The sequence below is a fragment of the Meleagris gallopavo genome, chromosome 8 (genome assembly GCF_905368555.1).
Source record: "Meleagris gallopavo chromosome 8, MGAL_WU_HG_1.1, whole genome shotgun sequence".
Taxonomy (NCBI): domain Eukaryota; kingdom Metazoa; phylum Chordata; class Aves; order Galliformes; family Phasianidae; genus Meleagris; species Meleagris gallopavo.
In genome coordinates, this window is record NC_139411.1 from 33,350,891 (window position 1) to 33,366,434 (window position 15,544).

The following is a 15,544-nucleotide window of genomic DNA, read 5'->3' on the forward strand; positions in this document are numbered from 1 at the left end:
TCATGGCTCAGATACACAGAGCAGAGGTAAAGGGACTTCAGGCCTACTCACATCTCCTACGTGGATGTGCCCGAGAATCTCCTATATGTTTTAAGATTGCATAAATCTGTAAGTATTTAATTATACAGTGACATTACGTACTCACAGTCTACTGGGAAGCAGTCCTTCAGGGAATTCAGTGCTAATTAAGTTTTCTCTTCAAGCAGTGCTGTTGTCAGTGCTAACAACTACCATGCCCACGGTCAATAGGCCGCTCCTACTCAACTGGAAGAGCACAGACTGACCCGAAGAGCTCATCTTTATGTTGGCATCCTGAAGGCAAAGAAATGACAATTGTTATAGCAAGGAGAACCACTGAAACTGAATTTGAGAATGGTTGGTTTACAAAACCTCCACACTCCTTCCTTTTAATCACAATACCAGATTGTAAAACATCTGGGAAAAAGAAAATAAAGGATCCAAGTTTAAGATTTGCATTCTAAAATAATAACTATCCCTTGGGTATCCCATCCAGCCCACAGTTTACTGACGTGAAGAGATTGTTCATTTAGAGATGAGACTATCTTCACATAAGCCATTGCACTTGTATGGGGCACACCACAGCAATACCTTTTCATTTACTGTTAATCCGACCTTCATTAAAAATGCTGGAAAGCTTCATTTTCTCCTGACAGCATACAGCACTGCTTACGTAGTAAGTCTGAGTAATCTGTTCACTAGCAAAGGTTACTGTAAAGGTAGCAGAAATTAATTTTGAATGTTTAAAAATCAGAAAATAAAAAAATCAGATGCTTGTAAGTTATCACAAAGATGGAATAGCTTTTCCTGCATTTGCCTTTAACTGAAATATTGTTTCTCTGCCTCTTAAAGGCATTGAGAAACTGCTCATATAAAGAGATTTATTTTTCTTAAACAAATTATAATAACTGCAATTTATCCTTCACCGATCACAAGGATCACTTCTATCTTGTTCTAAATCACAGAATCACAGAATGGCCTGGGTTGAGAAGGACCACAGCGATCATTTAGTTCCAACCCGCTGCTGTGTGCAGGTCACCAACCAGCAGCCCAGGCTGCCCAGAGCCACATCCAGCCTGGCCTTGAATGCCTGCAGGGATGGGGCATCCACAGCCTCCTTGGGCAACCTGTTCCAGTGCCTCACCACCCTCTGGGTGAAAAACTTCCTCCTAGTATCTAAATGGCTATGTCCATAAGTCACAGTTAACAGGACGGGATGGAAACACCGTACACTTTTACTCTGAGATGTGCAGAGATTTTTGGCCAACACCTTGCTTAGGTAGATGGCAAAGATGGTAAAACAGGCTCCTCAACGTCCCCTGCTAACAACTGCCCTGCTGCAAGTCTGCCCCAGGTGCAGCTATTCCAAGGGTATCTTCAGTTGCATTGGAGAAACTTCGGCATTTTGGAGCAAACTTTGTCATTTTTTAGAGCCAGATTTAACACACAGGCATTCAGTGCTATTTTATTTGCAGCACTCACTTCCTGTGGAGAAAAAAAAAAAAAAAAATAGATTGCCAGGGTTCTGTGATGACTTTTTAAAGCCGCTCTGTTATTTCCCACGTGGATTCCTCCACTTCCCCATTCTGTGATAACTTCTGCATCCTACAGCACCACTATAAAAATTTTTTTGCTGATGTAACTCAGGTGTAAGTTTCAGACAGCAAGAAAAATCTTTAGGTGGAAAATGAGAGTTGCAAACTTGAGCAGCGCTCCTTTTGCGAGGCGAAACAAAGCTCTGCTTTCCTCTCCACGTGCTGTCTTTTAGAAGTTGGGTTTGCAGAACTTCTAAACCTGCAAAGTGAGCGGGGCGGGCCGGCTGCTCGCCTGCACACCGGCACTAAGCAAAGGACAGGCGCAGGCAATGCTTTAAACGGCGAACTCGGCCGCGCAGCAAATCTCGTGCTTCAGCTCGCTGCAGCAGCCAGAACTCAGCACCTTTCGGCCCCCGTGGGGTTGGGGGGAGCGTTTACAAAGAGGCCCAGACCGGCTCTCGGAGCAGCTGAGCGTGGAGGCTATCGGCGCCCACGAGGGCCGGGCCCGCAAGGTGAGGCCGCTCCCGGGCCTGCTCTCCTTCTGCCGCCGCCCCTCCGAGCCCCACGTGTGTTCCGTAAGGCTGTGCGGGACCGCGGGGCCCAGCTGATGGCGGCCGCATGGCGGTGGGAGGAGGAGCCGGGGCGGGCAGTGCTGCGGGGCGGGCTGGGAGCTCGGCGGTGCGGCCGGGGGCGGTGAGTCGTCGGAAGCGTCGTATGTCTGCATTGCAACTTCGGTATCTCTGTAAGTTGTGTGTGTGCAGTGAGCGAGGAGGACGGCTCGCTTCCTGCATCCGCGGCCCTTCCTACTTGTAGCTTTTGGAGAGGAAACATTGTTTTGGTGCAGAGGTTTGGCTTCTAGCGTGTTTCAGCGCAGACAGAGCCGCGCTTCAGCCGAGAAGCTGCGATCTGGGCACGGGGCGGCTCTGGCCTCGCAGCCCTGCCCGTGTTCTAACACTGAGTCACAGCACCGCCTCCCTGGTCGGGGGATGATCAGAGGGCTGCAGCATCTCCCCTATGAAGACAGGCTGAAGGAGCCGGGCTTGTTCAGCCTGGAGAAAAGAAGGCTGCGCGGTGACCTAATTACAGCCTTCCAGGACCTAAAGGAGGCCTACAAACAGGAAGGGAGACAATTCTTTGTAAGGGTAGATAAAAGCAGGACAAGGGGAAGTGGTTTTAAGTTGAAGGAGGGAAGATTTCAGTTGGATGTCAGGGGGAAGCTCTTTCCTATGAGAGTGGTGAGGTGCTGGAACAGCTGCCCAGAGAGGCTGTGGATGCCCCGTCCATCCCTGGAGGTGTTCAAGGCCAGGTTGGATGGGGCCCTGGGCAGCCTGGGCTGCTATGAAATGTGGAGGTTGGTGGCCCTGCGTGTGGCAGGGGCTTGGAGCTTCATCATCCTTGAGCTCCCCTCCAACCCAAGCCATTCTGTGATTCTGTGTGTGATTCTGTGATCTGACTCGGGGCTTTTCGTCATCCATGTGTGCACAGCTGAAGGAAGCCATGATAGGCACAAGGCAGTTCCTGTGTTAGGAATTCCTTCTGCCTTGCACGTGGGCTGTCCTTCAGCTCAGGAAGGAGCTGTGCCCACCCTCCTGCACGTGGTTGCCAGTTTGGAAAAGTTCCTGAGGGTTGAAGTTTGGGCCGTTGTGGCTGCGCATGGTGCCATGAGCTGAAGGGTTGGTGACAGTGGGGCAGCCTCCCTTGGAGTTTTGTATTAGTGTTTGTAGGCTTGGAACCTGAACACAGATAACACAGTGCCTTGTTTTAAACCCAAGTTATTATGCCAGGTGTTCATTTTAGGGCAGGGCTCAAACAGGTCCATCTCTCCAGTTTGTGTAATCTTTAATGTTCCTTTATACACAGTTGACATCTTTCTGAAAGAAAGATGCTTTCTGAAGCTTATTTCCTCTGGAGCAAAGGCCCCTACATGTCCCTGTAGTGCAGGCTACTGATGTGTAATGAGGCACAGTTCTCAGGAATTTGCCCAGTTGTTTGCGTTCTGGGAATGATCTGTGAGTTTGTGTGACAGAATTGGAAATGTCCAAGTAAAAAGTTTTGTTTGCTTTGTTTTTAAACAGGAGCATAGCACATCTGGACAGCTCCACCCAAAGCCTCAAGCTTCAGAGGAAATAAGATGTACCCATGTGAGCTTGCATGGTGGCTTTAGCAGTTCCTATCTGCATTCTGATCCATGACAAGTTAATTACACCAATTACACCAGCAACTGAACAGAAGCTCTATAGGAAACTGTTGTAGTTATATTGCAACTTGTGTTACCGTGACTACTTTATCTCTTGATAACTCTGTAATTAACTTGTCACCACTGCTTAATGCTTAACGTATGTGGAGAATCAGTTAATGGCATCACTAAAGGAATGGTAGCCTGAAGGAGAAGCTCGTGCCCTTTGGGAAGGTTATCGGGGTTTCCCTGAATGGCTAATTCAAGGGCTTGTGGAGAAAAAGTATTAAGTTCGTTGCGTGGATAAGATGGAAAGGCTGTGCTGAAGAAATTCTGCTTAAACTGACTTCAGTGATGGGAAACTTTATTAGAAGGAACAGTAGTTTAAAAAATCCAAAGGAGACTATGTTGGAATCGTGGAGAGCTGTTTGTGTAGTATTCTTTTCTATGGCAGCATGCAGGTTGGAATTTGGGGGAACGAGAACAACTGATGAATTCAGCCTTAGTATTCCAGCTGCTCTACCTGGCCATGTTCTGAGCATCGACTGCAGAGTTTCCCTGTGAGCCCTGCCCTTCATCTCTGATACGAGGGATGGAATTGTCCTTTGTGGTGACTGAGGCCTCATTCCTGCTGTGATGGCCCTCGTGCTATATGTGATCACTGACTTTGTGGGAGCAGGCTTCAGGTTCTGGGTTGTATTTTCTGGTGTTTACATCAACCTGAGGACATAGTGAGCTGTCTGCTGGGATTTAGCTGACCTGAGTTGCATTTATTTTCCACAGAAAGCCTTGCATTTTGTAATAACTGCAACGCTTCTCATTTTATATTTCACAGAACAATATGTTGAATTCTGAACGTGTGAAACTTCTAAGTACATCCTGAAGGCATTAGTCTTCAGCCTAACGCTTGTAAAGATTTCCTGCGTTGGAATAATTTCCTGTTTGTAACACTGGTGGAGTCAGCAAGTGCCTAACCTGGCCTGTATTACCCATTCCCCATAGTTGACGGGTGAAGCCAAATGCACATCCCACCAATAGCACGACTCGTAAAAGCAAGCACTTGTTAAATCTATTTGTTTTTATTATGGACATCGATCTGCCAGTCGCAATAATGCATTTATGGACATTTTTCTGCAAGCGCAGCGCTGGTGGCAGTTTTTACTGACAAATTGAGTCATATGGACAGTAGTTCAAAATACGCTTACTTTATTGACGGATTGTGCAATTCTCTAGTTTACTGGGTGTTCATAAGGTATCTGGACTGGTGAAGAGAATGTAACTAATGGGGAAAGGTAGGATGAAGTTTTAATTTTAGGAGGCTTGAAATCTTTGAGGCAGTGACAGGTTTCGGTGCATATCTTGGCTGTTCTTGCAGACCTTTTCATTAATGCCATAATTAAAAAAGCAGAGGTGTCCTAGCGAGAGCTTCAGCTTTGCTAATTTGTGTGAAGGTATAATGAGCAAATCCTTCCTAATGCAGGAGAGAAACCTGTTACTTTTTTTTTCCATCCATTCTTGTGCTTGGCCAGCATTAATTTCAACAGACAGGTAGAGAAACAGCAACTATAAAAACAAATCAAGCCTGTACTGGAATATTTTCCCAAAATACAATATGCAATTTTAAAAGTGCTGATACTATAACCTACTTGTATGCTCAAAACTATTGTTTATAAAAAGTGGAGTGTATTTGAAGACAAATAAAGCTCGTGTGGCTTTGGAGTTTAGTTGTTTTGATTTAGTTTTTTGAGGTGTGTCACCACTTTGGTTTGAACCGAGACGGGAGGTTTAGGTTGGATATTAGGGAGGAAGTTTTTCAGCCAGAGGGTGGTGAGGCACTGGAACAGGTTGCCCAAGGAGGCTGTGGATGCCCCATCCCTGCAGGCATTCAAGGCCAGGCTGGATGTGGCTCTGGGCAGCCTGGGCTGCTGGTTGGTGACCTGCACACAGCAGAGGGTTGGAACTGGATGAGCACTGTGGGCCTTTTCCAGGTCATTCTATGGTTCTGTGATTTTGATGCTTTTTGCTAATCCTTTTCGAGGAGTTTGCTTATTTATTATTTTGTATAGACAGTGCAAAAGCATCTTGACCTGATGTGTCAGGACTATGTGCTGCTTTGTGTTATGGTGTATTCAATAATAGAAACCATTTCAGGTACATTTTCAAGTCACTTCTTAAATTTGAACCTGCAGCTGAAGTTCTGCTCAACACTTTCAATTATATGGATGTATTTTCATCTGAATAGATCCCACTTAAGGTTAATCTCACAAAAATGGGATTTTATTGGTATAAAGTTTAGATTTTTTTTCTTCTCAGCTTTCTAAGCAAAATAGCATATTTTGTTACTATAGATAGAGGACCTATAGTATTGAGTCAAAGGAAGACAGAATAATTCTGCCTCTTAAAGAGCAGGAGCAAGTGGCATCCAAAGGAGCAACAGGTGGCAGTTCAGATCACTTGTGTGCACTGCACGGGGTGCAGCTGAGTGGTGGTGTTGGAATCAGGATGCTAGGTTTGGGTTCAGAAGGCAAGTGGGTGAACGCTGAGACCTTCGGGTGTTTCCTTTTGCATTCAGAAATCCTACTTCTGACTGGGAAGCTTTGAAACCCGTATCTTGTGGGGTGGGATGGTGTACAAGTGAATCAATCGCTAAGTGCTTGCTGTGTGCTCTTAGTGAAGGTGGAATGCTGGAGAGATGGGCTTCTGGTCTACTCTTTGTTAGTAGAGAGCGAGCATTAATGCTGTCTTGTAAGTGTTGCAGCTGCATAATTAGCATTCCAATAATATTTTAGTTATCTGACTGCTTTAAATGAGTCGGCACAATGCAAACAGTGAAATTATTTTGGGTTGTTTGTGTATTTGAGCATGCAGAAGGTCTGTTAATTAGTTAAACTTTTTAATAAACACTTAAAGTAAACTTAAGGCCCAGTTAAACGATTAAAACTTTTCAATTTAGCTTTATAAAATCACAAGGTAGGGCGTTCTGCATCTAAAAATACCCGTGAAATACACAACTGCTTGGAGAGCCGTGGGTCACCTTTGGTGGTGGGATGTTTTTAGACTGTTACTGCTGCCCTGGAAAAACAATTCACAAACAACTTTTTTCCCCTTTGTCTTGCTTCACTGAAGTTCAGTGTGACTAAATACAATGTCCTGAAAAGGGCGGGGAGAAAAAGGGAAATCCCTTGCATGAAAATAGCTCCGGTTATTTGCTGATGTTCCTTCTGTCCATGAAATGCTAGGGTTCCTTGTTGGTTGACTGAGAGATAAGATTAGCCTCATTCAAACTGATCTTGGGTTTTCTTTTATTTATCTATTCCTGGAAGTGTAGCTGAACTGGCAGGCTTTGGATCCTGTTTGCAGAGGGTGTGGGGCATCACTGCTTTTCAGCTTTGAGGTCGGGCCATTGGAGGGTGAGCTGTGCCCACGTCCAGCATTGCATTTCCAGAGATTGAATTTGAGAACCAACACGGTGAGGTGGTCAATCAGAGAGTAACTTTCCTTAATAGATGTTTGTGCTTTTCTTTTTTAAAAAAAGCAGAATAAATAACAGTGCTGTTCTTTTCACCAGTTCATTAGTCGTGTGCTAGTGAGTACACCTCCTTTTTTATGACTGGTAATACATACAGCCTGCTTTGGAATGCTGCACGGTTGTGTCTTTGTGCATCTATATTTGATTCCATAGTCAGAGTTTCTAAGAATATGATTAACCCTGTGGGTCATCTTATAATGTAATTATTAATGATTGATTCTGTTTATCCTTGAAATCAATATAAGAAGCAAAATGGTTTGGCATATATTTGGGGTTGATTTCTAACATTCAGTAAGCATGATCTCGTGACAAGACTAGTATAGGTTTATTACTCAGAACGTGTTTGATGAATCTGAAGTGTGTAATTAGTTTTTTATAATGATGGTGATACGTGGTGTTTTTACATGACTTATGTTAATATGGCCAATAGTGTTAACATCTCCTGCCACTAATAGTTAGGGTGGGGATGTATAGTAATTGATCTTCCTGGGAGTGCTGTAATGTAAAAACAATTCAGGCTGTTTGAAGTATATTTTACAAGTGTGCATTGGGCCTTTGGGATGTTATACTGAAAAACCCAATTGTACAGTTACCATGGGAACCCAATTAGAATAGATTGCTTGAGTTTTTTTCAGTCTTTCATCTTGACCAAAAATCTAATGTACTTTAAATGTTTTCATATGGAATTTTATTCATATACTGACTTGATATATTAGCTCTTTTATAATTTTAGTACCAAAACCAAAGAGTATTAAGTTCTCTGGATCCTTAGGACTTTTCTTTCAAGGAGAATCTTCCTTTATTATTTAAAAGTTGATGAACTAAGAAAAATACTTCTTATGAATCTTAGAGGTCTCATCATTGTGCTGCCACTGCGTGTGCTTTGCAGGCTGGAATTCTATGAGAGTAAAGAGGAAAACTCCTGAAATCCCAAGGACTTCTGTTCTAAACCGTCAGCACCATCTGGCTGGAATACTTCATGGCCCTTAAAGAGTCTTAGTTTTGACAGATGATCTGGCTGTTCTCTACATTTATGTTCTATTAACGTATTTCAAGGTTTGGGATGCTTGCAGGATAGGTCTACAATATATTGGCTTCGTGTCCTGTAGGTGGTCCTCCTACAGGGGAGCTCCTATGCAGTGCTGATGGATTTGTTCTGCTCTCCATACATCAGGAGCATCCTGTACCTGACTGCTCGTCCATGGCCAGGGCACCCAAGGAGGAGCTCAGTGGGAGGTGGGCTTCCTTGGTCCCAGCCAGGCAGCTCTGAGCCAGCCAGTGAGAGTGGGGACAGATTTTACCTTTTTTGATTTCTGCTCATGATTCAGTCCCTTCAGTTTGTCCAATCTCTGCAGGTGTAGGAGGAAACCACCCACCTTGGTGAAATGGATGATGGTAAGAGCTTTAAGACAGGTTCGGTGATTCTGGGGTTTCTGATATGTGAGCCAGAATGAGGGCAGTCCTGTGTGGAGCCAAGAGCTGGACTCAATGCTCCTTGTGGGGCCTTTCCAACTCAGGATATTCTGTGATCGTGGTTGAGTCTGAAAAGTCATTCCTGTGCCATTCGAGAGGGATTCTGAGCTCTTAGCCTATCAGCCTTAGGGGAGCCTTCAGCTACATTTGGAAATGAGTTAGTGCATGTATTGGCCTCTTGTAACGAGGCAGCCTCGTTAAAAGGTTGATAAGATGCATTTTGGAGCCATACTTTGAAACTCCCCAGCCCTCTGAAGCTGGGGAGCTGTCCTGTATGGCTTTCCCCAGCTCAGCTGCAGGCCTTTCTCCTGGCCCTATGGTTTGGGTTTTACTGACTGTGTTTGTTGGATCCACCTGACAGCCATACTGACACTTGGAGAGCTCCACCTGGGGCAGAAATGGGTCATGAACAGTCATCAATCATTGGGCCTCCTCGGACACCGTGCAGCTTCTGCCCAGCTAATTGCTTCATTTGTCCTTCTCAGCTGCTGAGCTCTCCGGGTCTGTGTGTCCAGGGGCTTCCCCTGCACATCTCCTGCTCTGCAGAGCTCCTCAGTGTGCAGCCGGGGCGCTTGCAGAGTGCTCAGTAAGTCTTTGTGTAAGGATCCTTACAGCTGGATCCCTTCCTGGCATAGTCCAGTCTCAAGGTCAGCCAGTTTCTCTGCCAGACCCAATGTCCCTCCTGAGCTGTGTTTGCTTACAGTAGGCTTTCATTCTGGTGCAGCAGGTAGAAAGTGCTGTTTGCAGGCACAGCTGGTGTGAAGTTGTAGGGGAGGCTGTGTCATCAGTTGCATTGAGGAAGCGTGAAAGGGAGTTGCATAAAACTGTTGAAGGTAATTTTAGTGACTGATCTGGATTTGCCTTCAACTGTATGGATTGCACCTAAAATACGAGAGCATCTTTATGGGATGATGAGGAGATTTTGAGATAAACATCAGTGCTTTGTGTAGAACTTCAGTAGCGATTAAGCTGCTGTTGCCACTGCAGAAATTAGCTGCTGCTTGAAACAACTTCAAGTCTCATTTATTTTTTTGTATTTGATGTGGCTTCTTTCATAAGCAGACAACACTTTTACTGCAAATAAATACCATAAATTTGTTCTAAAAAGGGACGTTTGCTGAATGATGCTGTCCCAGAGACAGCTGCTTGGCACACAGTGAGCACTCCTTGCCTGCCAGGAAGGGTAGTTTGCATTCCCTTGCCTTTCATGGTATGATTAATAGAAAGAGAAAGCTTGCATTTGACATCTCCTCACAGTTACTGATTTTTATTTTTTTTTTCTACTTTCTGATGCTTTACTTTTATTCAAGCTTATACTGGAATGATTACTTAGATTTCTTTTATAATAGCTACGCATTCAGTGAATACATGAGTGGTGGAAGAGGTGCTTGGCAGAAAGCAGCGCGTTGCTCTCAGCTGTGCTTCCTTGCTGTGCTCATCATCCAAGGGGTTTTCAGCTTTTCGTTATCTCATAAGTTTTCCTGCTTGTCCAGCATGTAAAATGTTAAAATGTGTCACTAGGAATTCCTCTCCTTACTTTCAGATGGACCTAAGCATCTTTATCTTAAAATAAAAAAATAAAAAATAAAAAGTACTTCTAGTGAAAAATTGAGGGATCTCTAAAATGTGTTGAGGTGAAGTGGATCTGACTGTAGGGCTGCAGCCTTCCCTCTTGCTTTGTTATCCTTGCCTTTTATTTTTGGTGATGGTTTAATTTGAGGCCTCAGCCTCCATTCCCTGGTATTGAATGCCTTCAGATTGCATGGCTGCTCTAGCACAGGGTGCACGTGATGCCCAATTAACTGTTAAATGGTGATTGTGTGATGCTTGGTGCAAGTGAGGCAAAGCGTTTAGATGCAGTTCTGTATGGCCTATATTCATATTCAGGTTCCCAAAGCTGCAGGTGCTTCAGTGCTCAGATTCAGGTGCTCTGAGCTTCCCTCCTCACGTTGAGGCATAGATTGGAGGATGGCTTGGGTTGGAAGGGACCTCATGGATTGGGTTCCCTGGCTGCAGGCCAGAGCTCCCTGTGGACTTGGGCTGAGATCTGACAGCTGCCTTGATTTCCAAAATGTCATCTTGTAGCAAATCTATGTGGAGATACAGTGGTTTTAATGCAGCGACACTGAGAAGAAAGTGAAGGGGGAAAATGAAATGCTGAGGAAGTAGCAGTTGTCTTGTATTTCAAAAGGGAGAGCAGAGGAACTGTTTTGTTAATTTCATTTAAAAGATGTATTTCAGTTCCAATAATTAACATTTCCTGTGTGCTTCTTAGTACTTTGCAAGCTTTGCTTTCAAGCCCCGAGTCTTACCATGAAAGTCTTGCTTTCATTCCTTAAAATACATAACTCCCTAAAATACAGAAGTTTGTTTATTTCACTAAATGCCTCAGAACTGCATTCCTGCCTGCACAGATAATTCCTGAGTTCCTAGCAGGTCTTAGAGGGCATTTTTGTTGGAAAGATCAAAATTGGCTTGTTAAGAATGTGTTGTGGTGTTGCTTTTGCCTCACAACAAGCAAGAGATGACCTGATGAGCATCAGCATTCCTGTTTGCTTGAAAACGTAAGTGAATGCTTAAATAAATAACCTTTGTTTTGTTATTATTTGTACTAAAAGATAGAGCCTGTTTAAAGAAAATGATACAAAGTTCTAAAAAAAAAAAAATCATATTGATGTGCTGTGCTTCCTGTGGTATTCTAATTACATTTTTAATGAAGATTTCTTTTTTTTCTTACAGGCAGACATCATTCATCTACCATGGCATCAAGGCACGTTCCAAAAGTAAGTTCCTTGTAAGATACCCTTACATTTAGGTGTATGTTAGGGGGCTGGCATTAAAAAGGAATTCACGTAACATAGTTTGTTTTTTTCCCCAGTGTCCAGCAGTCAGTATTAAGGATCCAGTTGACAAGATTGATGCTGCACTGTAAATCTCTGTAGCTCTGTCATGGTTGGTAACAGGCATCAGTGGACCTTTCCTCAGCACGTATCTATCTTCCTCAGAGCATAAACTGATAGGACAGTGCTACCTTTTCTGTGTTAAGTTGGCTGTTTGCTTCCCTCCCCTCATAAATGCCTCATAATAGACCTTAAAAAGACCTATTACTGAATAGACCTTACTGAAGTATTGAAGTCCAAAATTCAGCATGCATCTATTTTTCAATAAATGAGGCATTTATGAGGGGAAGTGCGGGGAAATACTTGTTTGTAGTAAAACAGGATAGCACTGCTATCAAGAAATTCAGAATGGCTTTCCCTGCTGAGGGGCAGCATTGGTGCATTTATACTCAGCAGCCTTAGTCTTCAAATAATTGAAATGAACCTTGAAAATACTTTTTTTTGTGTGTGAAATAACTACTTTTGTAACAATAGTAATGCTCCTCCAGGAAAATATTTCTAGTTCAATCAAACTTGCATATCTAACTATTCCTGCTGGCAACTTCCGTCGCTATTACAAATGTCTTAATAGTGGCATCTCTTGTGGTTTTAATTTGCTTCATGTACTGGCTGGGAAGAGCAGTATTCTGGCATATGCCATGCCTTTGTACCCATCTGCTGAAGATTTTTTTTTTCCTGCTTTTCCCAAAAGAAAATGCTTTCTGTTTCTTTAAAATTGAACAGTTGAGGAAGGAAATTCTGGAAGATAAATTCATGTCTTGCTTTTTTCTTTTATCCAATGTTCTGTGGGCTTGTACTTGTGTGCCTGTTGGTTGGAGGCATCTTGTAGCAGGCACCTTGGATAATTGCAGAGAGATGTTTGATCTTAGGAACCACCACACGTATCTAGAATAGTCACTGGTTGCCTCTCATTCAAAGCTGGGTGTGACAGAGCTGGTAAGCAACACAAAACTGATAATTTATTACCTAACCTTTTCAGTTCTCCCACTCACTTCAAGTTGAAGGGTACGGTGTTAGCTGGTAGGGGAGCTTTCCCTTGGATGGCAGAAGGTCTGAGGCAAAACAGGGCTCTCAGCCCTGTGCTCTATGGGGAGCAGAGGGCTGAAGGGAGTTGTGCAGGGCACAGCCAAGGCTCCCCAGCTCCCTGCTGCTGATCCCCACACCCTGCTGTATGTGTAGGGATGGAGTGTTGCTCACGATTCCTCCTTATCTCCACATTTATGATCAGTCTGCAGTTTGACCAAAAGTACAGCCACACAGTATGTGCCTTTGTGACACAAGCTATACCTGGCTCACAGGTACTGGTGATTACTGACTTCTGCAGCAGTCAGTAATCACCAGTGTAACATGCTGAGCAGTTCTAAGCGGGTTGCTGGGAAGTGGATTCTGCAAGCAGCCAGGTGTGGGTGCTCTCCTCAATTGCTGCTGCCTCCCTCTGGGTACCGTGGCTCTGTAGCTGCATTGCAGTTACCAGAGGTGGAAGCTGGGCCTGAGAAAGGGAGGCTGCAACGTGGCCCCAGTGATGTGGGGAGGTGGATGGTTGCACTAAGTGGTCTTGGAGGTCTTCTCCAACCTCGGTGATTCTGTGTGCATGAGCATACATTAGGAATGCATTTGCTTGGGAACTTTTTGGTTTTATGGTGTTCTCATGGCAATGTGGCTTTTTTTTTTTTCCTATTCCATGAGATAATTCTTAATACGCTTCTGTTCTGTGGATATTTTGCAGTTTTTAAATTTAAACTTAGTAAGCTATTTATTTTCTTACTGAATGCTCTGCTTTGTTCTCTGTGCTCAGTGTAGTGAAACACCTGTGCTCAAGTGAACTCAGATTGGTAACGACAGCAAAATTCAGACTTTGTATGACAAGACTGTATTCCTCTATTTCTGTGTGAGTCTTTTTGACATGTCTTTTGTGTGTATTTATTTTTTCTGCACATGCATTCGTATTTTTAGTGGATTCTTAAGACACAGACCGCTGTTCCATTTACGCTGAAAGCTGTTCCACTCACTTGAAAAATTTCAATGAAATTCTTTTCCTGAACACAATTCAGATTCCCGACTCTCCTTTAGCTTAAAAAGGAGCACTATTAATGGTTTTGTTCATATTGCCTAGATTTATTCTGTTGCTATTCTCCAGCTCCCGCTCTTCAGGTATAGCTGTTTTGGTATTATAGAGAATGATGGATTATGTAGGAAAGTTTCTTTTGAAGCACTCCTGATATTGTGCAATGCACTTGGGGGTCAGCTCCACTTGACTGATGCATGATTTATCCGATGTCCCTGCCACTTTCAGAGATAAAGCTGCTATTTTATCAAAAATGCCAGCAAGTGTGATTTAGAATTTATACACCTCCTTTTTTCAAATAATTGTTCTGATTACTTTCTGGCACGGCAATAAAATGATAAAGGTAATTGCACACAAATGTGAGATAGCACCAAAATACAATAAAATTAACCTGAATTAGCTTGACTTGTCGATGAGAAGTATTTATGAAATGTATTTTTGCAATAAGGGAGACTGATATTATAGCTGGAAGGTGAGTTATTGCCTTAATGTAATACTGTTTGAAATTTAAAAAAGAGACTGTTACAGTTGAGGGTGATTGTGCCTTTGAAATTAAGTTGAAGTGATTCTTATAATTGGCAGCAATAATGCATTGTGAAGGTAATATCTTTTATTGTGTTATGCCTAGTTGCATTACCTTTTATTTAGCTGGTCCTGACTTCAGCTCTGTGGTGAGTGTGAGAAGGAACAGACCAAGAATTTTGTGGATTTAGGTGATAAAATTTAAAACGTTACCTGATATTAAAATCATTCTTTTGCTAGATTTTCTCATTTTTGTCTGTTTGCAATTCTGATTCACCTGATACGAGTCTCATTGCATTAAATAAGGAAAGCTCTTGTGTTAGAATAGTTGCCATACATTTACATACACTGCTGAACCCTGTAGCAGGAGTGCACTCGAGTATTTGTGTGGATAGATAAATACACACGTGTATCAGGTGCTGTCCTTGCTAAATTTTGTACTTCCTTAACGCCTTGAAGTACAACCTCTGTGTATTACAAATGCATACCTACGCACGTCCTCAGTCAGTACTTTGGTAATTAAAAAGTAGAATGTAAAATGTTCATTAATATACTGACTTATTTTTTTGAGTTGCTAAACACCTGTGTGAAATATGGAGAAATGCATATTGCTTTCCTTTGTGTGAGCCTTGTTAAAACTGGAACTAGTAACAGCTAGATGCTGATTGTGGGGACTCTAATTTCTAGAGACCACATTCTTCATCCTTGATTCCTAATTATGATAACTGTTTCTTTGCCTGTTGGGCAATGCATTCCTTTACTTCTAGTGTTTCACTGCACATGATTGATGCTAAAACAGAGAACAACTGAACCAAGTGTGACTTTGCCCAGTGCTTCTAATTGAATCTTCTGGCATAAGATTCCCAATCTAAAAATAAGAGGCTCTTAATCCATCTGTAGGTCACCGGTAGGATAGGGATAGGAGTGGTGACATACACCGAGCACAGGGGATGGAAGTGCCAAGCAGCACGGCTTACAGGATGATTGCTCGTGGGGTTCACAGCCACTCCATAATGGCAGGGGGCATACACAATGATACACAGTGATGACTTCTCTTTGCTATTTATGATATAATTTGCTTAATGCAGAAACGTCTGGCCCCGTCCTGTTTTTTCCATGTTCGTGTCAGTCCATTTCTTGCCCGATTCTACACCAGTTCACCCTTATCTCAAGCCAGTCCACCATTTCAAACACTATATCCTTTGTGCTTAAGGCAGGTTGTTTTACTTTTTTTTTTTTTTTTTTTTTTTTCCCCCCCTTGGCACTGAGATGCTTAGGGATGTCATGACCCAATCTTGAAACCTGGATGGCAGCCCACCACAACCA

The 15,544-nt window shown here is 43.2% G+C and overlaps 1 protein-coding gene across 3 annotated transcripts in view; it reads left to right on the plus strand.

Moving 5' to 3' along the window:
• The first annotated feature begins 2,157 nt into the window (after positions 1-2,157).
• The window catches only part of MGMT (O-6-methylguanine-DNA methyltransferase), a 146,179-nt gene continuing 132,792 nt past the window's right edge, over positions 2,158-15,544 (plus strand). For 2 of the 3 annotated variants that reach the window (XR_014884917.1, XM_085230271.1), the window contains exons 1-2: positions 2,183-2,295; positions 11,471-11,514. Coding sequence is in view for 2 of the 3 variants with exons in the window: in XM_085230271.1 (XP_085086397.1) it covers positions 2,268-2,295; positions 11,471-11,514 (72 nt within the window). In the remaining variant the exon portion in view is untranslated. Of the gene's footprint in view, positions 2,296-11,470; positions 11,515-15,544 lie in introns of all 3 variants that reach the window. The other variant, XM_085230273.1, reaches the window with a different exon arrangement.